This window comes from Primulina eburnea, chromosome 15, assembly GCF_022965805.1.
Source record: "Primulina eburnea isolate SZY01 chromosome 15, ASM2296580v1, whole genome shotgun sequence".
Lineage (NCBI taxonomy): Eukaryota > Viridiplantae > Streptophyta > Magnoliopsida > Lamiales > Gesneriaceae > Primulina > Primulina eburnea.
In genome coordinates, this window is record NC_133115.1 from 2802221 (window position 1) to 2813365 (window position 11145).

Here is an 11145-nt window from a genome sequence, read left to right on the forward strand (position 1 = left end):
CCGGTGTATCACTACAAAAGTTCTTCTCCCTTGTGTGTATATAAGAATATCATGAAAAGGTGAAAAGAAAGAAAGAAATGTCTATATATATATATATATAAAGAAGAAAAAAAAAGAGAAAGAAAAAGTTGAATAAAGAGGGAAAGAGTATGACATGTGATGTGAAAAGGAGGACAAAATGATGAAAATGTGTGGCAAGACAAGTGGAAGTGAAACAAAAGGAAGGAGACGCGTGTGAAGAATAAATTGGTTTGTTTTCTCTCACTTTTGACTCCCTACCTTCATTTGAAGGCATTAGCCATAGCCTAACGTTATAAGCTTAAAAGACCTATTAACCGAGTCACACGTACCAAATATACTAGTGGAGAAGAGTTGTCAAAGTCAAGCCTATGGACACTTGAAAAATGCCGTCGATAGACACAGAGTTTGATTGTATACATGTGCCCATCTCATGATATTGGATGTTGCTTGGTTAATTGCTGTTTTCGTATTACCATTTTTTGTTTAGCCAAATATTACCCTGTAAGTTTTGTTGATTTGTGAAGGTAAATGCGTGTCTCAATGATTTTGCTAATTACGTGTGTGTCGAGGAGTCCTGAATTTTATGAGATGAACAGCTATGAACTTATCTTGGCATTGGGAGTGGGTAAACAAGAATAGCAGAACAGACACGCACATGAACTGTGAGTAATTTGGCATGCGTTTGATTCAAAATCATGGAAATTATAATCTCTAAAGGCTAGTGGTTATCCTTTTATTCCACAACTCTTGTTCGTTTAATTACTTTCTTTAGGATGTGTTTAGTTTAGTCCAGTAATGTTTTAGTTTTATTTTTGCTCGGGACTATGAGAAGGGTGGAATGCAGTAAGCCCCGCGCATATGCCCGTCTTATTTTCGCGCACATGCGCGCAACTGGCAGATAGATCGGCACATATGCGCCCCCAAAGCCGTGCACATGCGCGTACCTTACAGTGAGTCTCGCGCATATGCACCGCTCATGGCGCGCATATGCGCGAGAGAGAACAGGCGACAACCCGAGAGCAACGCGCATATGCGCCGCTCATGGCGCGCAAGACGAAGAGCAGCACCAGAAGCACCCACGCATATGCGCGAGTTTGTGTCGCGCATATGCGCGCAACGCGACACTTCAGAAATAAATAGGTTTTCGTGTGGATTTTTAAGGGATTTTCCGAAATATTTCTTAGACGCAGGCCGTCATATCACTAGGAGGAAGAGAGAAAAGTCAGAGCATGGAGCACGTGACGCGAAGAACGGAGATATAAGACGTTGAATCCGGACACGGAAACGCACTTTCATCTCTCGCCAACACGTTCTTAATTCGGTTTCTTACTTTTACGTTTTTAATAATTACAAACAGATTTTGTATTGATTTAAATTCGAGTATGAACTAATTTTATATTCTAGAGATTGACGTAGTCTGGGTTGAACCTATATTAGTAACATTTTGAAGTTTCATGAATTAATTCGTCGTGTTTATTTGTGATTTCTCGTGATTAATGCTTTTGGATTACTGGCCATAATTCGATTGATCTAATAATTAAAATCTAACACTCGAGAGAGGGGATTGAAATTAGGACAGGAGAAATCACATCGTTAGATATTTATAACGTGCAAAAGACGTATAACTCTGACGAATCCCTAAGAGGACCTTGGTTGCATTTATTACGTGTTGCTTGATTTTGAATAGACATATTAAAATCAATAATAAGTAATACAGTTCTATTTATCACTCGATGGAGGGAATAGAAAACAAATTGCGAGTTCTTGGTTAGTAAATGCGATGCAATTTAATAACATGTTAGTTAATTTTGATTTAGCATAGGGGAAGCCAGACGAAATCATATCTCTAGATTTATTTCTTCAGTGAATTCTCTACTGTGTGCTAGAATTACAGGAATTATTATTTTAATTGAATTGATTATAAACCAACCGTTTGATTTGTCTAAATAAAGTCGAGCTATGTCAATTATGGTATTTAATATACAATTGTAAATAATTACTTTTCGTGGGATCGATATGTGTACTCAAACCAGTACTAAAACTTGACACCGTATACTTGCGGTAGTGAAAACACGCAACAATCAGCCTCTGATCCATCATCTCCACTCAAATTTCCAGAAGTTGTGGAGTTCAAACATACTGAATTTTTGCAGATGTTGCGGCCAGGAGTGGCAACACCTAGAGCAACACCTAAAGGATTCACCTGCAGTCCGCGATTTTCTGTTAATAATGCAGTCAAGGAGGTTTGATTTTCTTCATCAGTGGATTTCTCCTCAGCATCGGATCCTTCATCGCTTAGGGACACATTGTAGCCTTTGTTCTTTCGCAATCTGTTAGGACATTCATTGGCATAGTGTCCAAAACCTTTGCACTCTCTACACTGCACCGACTCATATCTTTTTGAATTGAATTGTCCTTTGCCTTCATTCCTTGGTTGAAATTGTTGCTTGACAGGAAACCTTTGTCGCCTTTCAAGGGGTGGAAGACTTGGAAATTTCGATGGTTGTGCATCCTTCTTCTTGTCTCGGATTCTTTTCAAGTAATCACCGAATTTCTTTGTGATAAAGGAGATAGAGTCTTCACAAAGATCACAATCATTGACTTCTTGAGAAATTTGAAGAAGTTCATTGTATGAGTCATTTGAGGCTTAGAGTGCAGTTGTCTTTTGTTTATCCTTCTTTTGCATGTCCAGGTTCATCTCAAAGGTCCGAAGTGACCTGATAAGAGCTTCCAAAGCCATCTGAGAAGTGTCTTTAGCCTCATCTATTGCACAAATCTTTATGCTAAATCTTTCGGGCAAAGAACGAAGGACCTTGCTAACTAAACGCTCATTGGAGATAGGGTCTCCACAACTGAACGCTTCATTAGCAATTTTCCGTAGACGATGATCATAGTCTAGTATATTTTCAGATTCTTCCAACCTCATCATCTCGAATTTGGAAGTGAGCATCCTCAATCTGGTTCGTCGCACACTTTCAGAACCTTCACAGTGTCTTTGGAGGATATCCCATGCACTTTTAGCCGAAGTACATTTTGTGATTAAACTGAACATGTTCATGTCAACTGAAATAAATATAGCATTCAAGGCCTTTGAGTTGTAGTTCGAATTTTGCACTTCATCAGCAGTCCAGTCAGTTTCAGGCTTTGGCAAGTTGTCACCCTCTCGATCTAACATGACTGGTGGAGACCAACCATTGATGACACGCTGCCATGCCTGTTCATCTATAGATTTTATGTAGTATCTTATTTTGACTTTCCATAGGTTGTAATTTGTACTATCTAGGACTGGTGGTCGAAGTGCTGCGCTTGCAAATGAAGAGTCCATTTGATTAGATTTATTGTCAAACAAAACAAAAACCAGAATCAGCACTTAGAATATCAAGAGTAGGTTCTGATACCACTTTTAAGGATTCTTTTGTCCGACAGATGCTCAAAAGAATAAGAATATCAGAATAGGATATAAAACAGTGAATTTGTGTTTTATCAGAATTAGGTGTTGTTCCAGATGTTACAACATCTCGGACAACATGCAGCGGAAAAATAAAGTTTATAGCACGAATTCACTTTAAATAAATAGATGGACAAGATTAAATTTGCACAAGTATAAATACTTGTGCGGTGCCTTATGTCAAAAATTAATCACTAGAAAAACCGAATCGTTTACACAAAAACCTATCACTAGTGATTATCACATAAATCAATTCCCTCAACACTTTGAGAAAATAAAGCTTTCTAACACAAATAACCAGGGTAAAACAAAACAAGAAAGAAAAACGTGTTGCTAAAAACAGATTTATGAGAAACCAGTCTTCGACCAACTTCTTCCCAGATGTTGTCCGCAGATGTTCTCAACATTCACATCAACACTCTATCACACTCTTCACAGCACGTCTCTCGAATAAGAGTTTTCTCTGAATTTCTGAACGTGCATACGTGAGTGAATATTGACCGAGAGGAGGAAGAAGCTCAATGATGTCCTTGGTCTCTTATTTATAGATGTAGAGTTTCATTCCATAAGGAAACATATTTCACAAGGAAAGATAAGAGTTTTATTAGGAATAAACTCTTTTGAAATACCAATATCATATCTCATCAATATATAACATATCTTTGAATATATTTGAATGATTATCTCATTATCTAAGAAAGACTAAATCATATTAAATAATAAACTCAATGAGATCAACAAGGAAACATGATTTTAGGGAAATAATTTAAATCAATAAAATTAATTAAGATTGGAAATAATATTTCCCTTCAGGGTTGGTGGGTGAGTGATATTGTAACGTCCCGAAAATATGAAGGTCCACGTGAACCACATGCATGCTAGTTATTAAATTGTCTGGTATTTTATTAAATTATTTTAAAGCATTTAAATGCATGTGTATTCCATGAATTTGTTTTTGATTCATGATTTATTTAAAGTTCATGCAATTTAAGATTTTATTTTAAATTACGTGTTTAATTATTTTTATGCATGTTATGCATAATTCATGCATGATCGAATTTAGTTCTTAAAATTTTAAAGGTTCACGCGTTAAAGATTTTTAAGTTGCATTTTTTGCCCGAACGAGGAACGGAGACCGGAGAATTTTCAGGAAAATTATTTTAATACATGATTAATTTCTATAAATTAATTTATGGTGTTTTAAGTGGATGTTTCAAATAATGGGATTTTACCGGGTATTCTTACCCGCAGGAATTTATTTTTAACGGTACGCGAATTTTATCAAATCGGGAGACTTTTTAAGGGTTCGGCTAATATTTTCAAAATCTTTCTAACGCGAAATATCTTACGGGAGTGTGTTTGGATTTAATGGGCCTACTTTTGGGCTTATTGGGCTTAAAACATTTTTTTTTAGCTTTTAAATGTTAATTGTTGGCCTGTTAAAGTTATTTTATTATTTAATTAACACTTAAACACCCATTTAACCTAAACCTAAACTCCACTCAGCCGACACACTCCTATCAGCAAGAATTCTCCTCGCTTTCTTCACCAGCAACGTCAAGAAGGCCTCGGTTCTTGCTTGTTCTTGCACCCAAAGGATCTCCGGCGCTCCTCTCTTCATTCTTCTCACGTTTTTACATTTAGCAGGCACGCTTTGTACCATTTTTTCTGCATCATACCCGTGTTATATACTGATGATGGTGTTCATGCATAAAATGTTTCGATCTAAGCATTTCCATGAAAGATCTTTTCGGTTTTTATGTGGTTCTTGTTTCTATGAGTGTGGCTCACGTTTTTTTTCTGAATTTATGTGCAAGGGGCTGCTGTGTGGGGTTGTCAAGGACAGGAACAGATTGAGAGTGAGAGCTGTAGGTGCAGGAGTGGAAATTTGATCGGGTTTTGTTCTAAGCCGTGAAGGCTGTGCAGATCGGGACTTGGGTAGTGGTTCGGTCCTTGGATGCTTGTACTCCAGCCGTGTGAGGACCTTCTCCAGCCCTAGACCAGACCTTAATTGGTCTGAGGTGGAGGCTGGAATGGCTCAAACAACGCTGGGGTCGAAGGATCAAACAACCGAGCCATGTTGTGGAGAGTAGTCTCGGTAGCGAGCTTGTTGCGTGTTTCTTGATTTCTAGTGGTTAGGAGCGTGAATGGGGTCAGCGTCTTGGTTTTGCTAGATGTCTTAGGGTCTGATCAAGGTCCTTAGTAGGCTGGCTCGTGGCTGGGGAAATCGGTTTAGCGTGAGTCGTGAGTTTTTGGGAGCCAAGTGCAAATGAGTTGGTGCAATGTGATAGGACCGAGAGATCCTGTCAAGTTCTGAATAGTTCAGACGTGGTTAGCAGCATAATGAAATTTCTTTAAGACCCATTAAGCGTTTTTAAGATGTGGTAAAAGTTGGGGAAAATGTGGGTAAAGTTTCGTGTCAATTCGGGTTAAAATCGAGACCCCGATCCATGTTTTAAAACAATTAGGTTAAGTTATAAAATGAGCTCGGGTTTACGTCTAGGAATACTTATAAATATGTTTTGGGACATTTTTAGGAGTTTGGTAAGCTTCGGAACAAAATAATGAGTTTTGGATTTATCCGGGATTTAGTCGCCGCACGAAACGTTAAGTAAAGAATAAATTGAAACGCCTAGATTTAAGCTTAATAAAATTATAGAGAATTATATTTAAGCTCAAATAATTATTAGAAGTCTAAGTTTTTAAGTTGGGAATTTTATGCTAAGGTTTGGTTTAATTCGGGATTAAAACGCATTAATAGGTTATATTTAAAGATTAATTTAAAAGTCATAGATTTAAGCCAAATAAAAATATGGGAAAGTTCTTGTAAGCTTAAATAATTATTTGGGACGTGTTAGGGTTAATGGAATTAAGAAAATGTCAAAGAAGTGAAATTTTACGTCTATGAGCAAAATGGTAATTTTTCGGTTTCAGGGGCAAAATGGTCATTTTGCACCTGGGGTGAGATGTTGGTCCTGGCAGCGCCCTGAGCACAAAATTATGATATTTTGAATGTTTATGCATCATGTTTACGATTTTGACGCAATTATGATAAATACGGTGCATGCTTGGTTTAAAGGAAAAATTTCGTATATGCATGCTTTTATTAAGTGATGAATATGATGACACGTTTTGAAGGACGTTATTTAGTTGTGACTAACACGATGACACGATGATATGATTGGAGATATCGTGAGGGAAAAGGCCCCAGAGGGAGCCCGTTTACGGGAGAAGGCCCCAGAGGGAGCCCGACGATCGTATTTCCATTGACATGATATGATGACATGATAGGCTCGGGCTCAGTTGACGGGTGAGAGTGTCGCTGATGTCCCCCGCCGCCGGGTACCGCGGTTACACGTAGATGGATCCATCGACTGACATGATGACATGATGATACGAAAGTCACAGCTAATGAACGGAATTCAAATTAAGATTTTAACACGTATATGCTGATACGATGATACATGCTATTACCATGTTTTGACAGGTCATAGTTACGCATATGATATGATAACATGATGAGACATGTTTTAACACGTTACGATTTTATACGACACACTTATGTTCATGTTTTTAAGCTCATGAAATGTATTTTGATTATGTTATTTTTCACTGTTGTGTGCTACGTATATGTACTTGTTATTACTGGTACAGGTGTGTTGAGTCTTTAGACTCACTAGGCGTGTGTGATGCAGGTGAGCATTTTGAGCAGGAGACAGGAGGTGCTGAACTCTGAATAGGCAGTCCTGGTGCGGTGACATAACCCGAGGACCGCGCGTTTTTCCGCATTTTGAGTGATGGTTTTTGGAGAGGAGTTGAACATTTTATTTACGATGAGGATTTTCATGATTTTTACTCATTTACGATTACGTCGATGTTGGTTATTTTTAACTGTGATATTTTCATTGATAAATAAATATGATCATTTTAAATGTAAATTTTTAAAATGAGAGCTCAAAAAAAAAAAAAAAAAAAGTTCCGCATTTTAAAACGAGTAGACGTTTCAGTTGGTATCAGAGCCAGGTTCCTGTATAGGGTTATGCCACCGCCAGCTTCTGCCGCTCAGTCTTCAAGCCTCAAGTCTGTAAGCTTTTATGTTTTGAATGTTTTAAATGATTGACTGTTATCACCTGCATATTTACATTATATATGCTTTACAGTACATGTTTAGCTGTTTATATGTTTTAGAGATTATACGTTTCACAATAAAGGTTCATCTGTCGTTATGTTTGAGATAAGATGCTTTAAAATTTTTATGCATGTTGCTACATGAGTTGAGAAATCATATGATTTGCATGCATGCGGGCCTTGTGGTGGAATTGGACATTTGTAAGAATTTGGTTTTTGGGCGTAAGGAAAGGTTGGAAAGAATTTGATTATATTAATTTTTGGGTCAACAGTACTGATGTCTTCCTTATGGGTCATAAGTTAATCTTGAAAATAAAGAATGTTTTTTTTTTTTTTGGGACTTGTAGAAATTCTAAGAAATTACTGATTGTTCGTGGTTGCTAGTTGAAGTTAATTTTTGAGGATTCCATGTAAGGATTAATGATTCGAAGAATACGAAAATCCTTAGAAGTATAAAAATGTATAACTTGGGATTTAAGGATTAAATTGAATGAATTGAGAATTTTAAGGACCTAATTGTAATAACCAATAATTTGAGGACCTAAGTGCAAAAATAAAATTCTAAGGGACTATTTTCGAACTTACCGATTTTTTGGGATTAAATTTCGAGTTCGAGAATTTTAAGGATTAATGAGGCCAAATCGAAAATTTTATGGGGACCAAGAATGCAAATTTCGAAGAGTTGTAGGACCAAAAATGTAATTTTTGAGAACTTTAAGGGCCAAATTGCAAATTCTGAAAATTTTGAGGATTAAATTCGAGCTTTTGAGGAACAATTAGGTTGAATCAGTAATTTTTGAGGTTATGGGAATTGATTTTTGGTTTAATAAGCTTAAAATTATTGAAATTTATGTCACGAGAAACCTATAAAATGGAATTATGAATGCCAATAGATTTTGGGTAATTGTGGAATTTTCTAAATTAAGGACAAATTGGATAATTTTTGAGGAAATTAAGAATTTATTTTGCAATTTTTGAGAAATTTGGAGACTAGTTTAGCAGTAAGCAAGAATCGAATGGTTTAAAGGGTAGGAATGTTTGATGAGATAGGCTTGAATGGATATTTGAACTTTGACACATATGGGTTATAATGTTATAAGGAATAACAATCAAGGACATTGTAGGATGAATCAATATAAGGCTTGAAATCTAAATGTTAATGGAGCAATGCTGTGGAAAAATTTAAAAATTTAGAGTGCTAACAATTTAAGATAAAGTTGATCAATTAGTTAGGTTATAGGATTCGACAGTAAGTTAACTTAAATTTTGGGATCCTAAGGTTTGGTATAGCTTAAGTTTTAATCATGATCTTAATAGTTAAAATTATATCTTTGTTGGAATTTAATTTTTCTAGAAAGTTGAGTGTGATTTATGGTTAGGATATTTGATAGACGCATGTAAGAGGTGAGGTAGACACCTTGTCTTGAGGAATTTTGAAAGTCATTAAGAAACTTGGGACTAAGCGGATATGTGTATTGAAATTATTTTATCCAAATCTATTTGGATTAGGTAAGTTTGAATTTCAAATTTATGGGATATTTGTTCATACGGAAGTTTTTGGGTGAAACCAAAACAAAAGGGAACTAGTTGCGTTCAACATAAGTTTTCAATGAATGAATATGAAGATTTTTATCGACTGAGAAACCAAAAATCTTGATATGGGAATTCTAGAATTCTATGGGTTATAAGTGAAGTTGATTTATTAGAGTTAGTCCAACATTAACATGAAATAAATTATTAAGTTTTTACGCTGGTATTAATTAAGTATTGAGGATACGTAAAGATGCGACAATTGTTTCAAGGAGGAAAGTCCAAGGGTCTTAGACATCAACTATATAACAATTGGGAAGGAAATAGTTTGAGCATTTAATTGGGGCTAGAAGTGCTTATTAATATAGGTAGAAGATCGACACGGTATAATTGGATTTTATGGATTAACATTACTCGAGGTTTAAGATTTGTAATGATTTAAAATTCGGGATGTACTCGTAAATAGTAAGTTACGTAAGTTCGGTGTCGTGAGATAAAGATTCAATTCAAGGGACTTAGGCTAAAAATTATTATGAGGTTGAGATAAGGTTTAAATTTTAAGTGTATCACCGATGATAGAAGTCGGTCAGTAAATTTTGGGACTAAGGTTTCCTAAGTTGAATTGCATAAATGCTAATGTAATAGGTCGGTGAATATTATGGGTATAGTATAAGTAAAGTAAGATACGATAAAGGTTGGACATCCATCTCTAGTCTGGGGAATTGCGAGATAAGTCAAATTCGAGGTCATAGTAGAATAGAACTAAATCACCTCAAGTCGTGTTAAGTTGCGATTCGCAATCAAGGATTCAGTAGGCAATTTAATTAGGATTGAGGAGACGTAAGGACAATTCATCACTTATTTTATTAGAGTAGCGCAGCGGAAGCGTGGATTATTAGCATACTGGAATTAAGAATCTAAACTCTTTGATTATCGAGGATAAGCGAATTTCGGGGACGAAATTCAATATAAGGGGAGTAGATTGTAACGTCCCGAAAATATGAAGGTCCACGTGAACCACATGCATGCTAGTTATTAAATTGTCTGGTATTTTATTAAATTATTTTAAAGCATTTAAATGCATGTGTATTCCATGAATTTGTTTTTGATTCATGATTTATTTAAAGTTCATGCAATTTAAGATTTTATTTTAAATTACGTGTTTAATTATTTTTATGCATGTTATGCATAATTCATGCATGATCGAATTTAGTTCTTAAAATTTTAAAGGTTCACGCGTTAAAGATTTTTAAGTTGTATTTTTTGCCCGAACGAGGAACGGAGACCGGAGAATTTTCAGGAAAATTATTTTAATACATGATTAATTTCTATAAATTAATTTATGGTGTTTTAAGTGGATGTTTCAAATAATGGGATTTTACCGGGTATTCTTACCCGCAGGAATTTATTTTTAACGGTACGCGAATTTTATCAAATCGGGAGACTTTTTAAGGGTTCGGCTAATATTTTCAAAATCTTTCTAACGCGAAATATCTTACGGGAGTGTGTTTGGATTTAATGGGCCTACTTTTGGGCTTATTGGGCTTAAAACATTTTTTTTAGCTTTTAAATGTTAATTGTTGGCCTGTTAAAGTTATTTTATTATTTAATTAACACTTAAACACCCATTTAACCTAAACCTAAACTCCACTCAGCCGACACACTCCTATCAGCAAGAATTCTCCTCGCTTTCTTCACCAGCAACGTCAAGAAGGCCTCGGTTCTTGCTTGTTCTTGCACCCAAAGGATCTCCGGCGCTCCTCTCTTCATTCTTCTCACGTTTTTACATTTAGCAGGCACGCTTTGTACCATTTTTTCTGCATCATACCCGTGTTATATACTGATGATGGTGTTCATGCATAAAATGTTTCGATCTAAGCATTTCCATGAAAGATCTTTTCGGTTTTTATGTGGTTCTTGTTTCTATGAGTGTGGCTCACGTTTTTTTTCTGAATTTATGTGCAAGGGGCTGCTGTGTGGGGTTGTCAAGGACAGGAACAGATTGAGAGTGAGAGCTG

General features: G+C 35.9%; 1 protein-coding gene across 1 annotated transcript; it reads right to left on the reverse strand.

The window, feature by feature from the left end:
- Nucleotides 1-281: 281 nt before the first annotated feature.
- LOC140814369 (uncharacterized) lies at nucleotides 282-3346 on the reverse strand. The gene is made up of 3 exons (XM_073173317.1): nucleotides 2739-3346; nucleotides 2162-2552; nucleotides 282-305 (listed from the first exon to the last, which is right to left on the reverse strand). The coding sequence occupies exons 1-3, from the start codon at nucleotides 3344-3346 to the stop codon at nucleotides 282-284; spliced, it is 1023 nt and encodes a 340-aa protein (XP_073029418.1).
- Between the last annotated feature and the right edge of the window lie 7799 nt (nucleotides 3347-11145).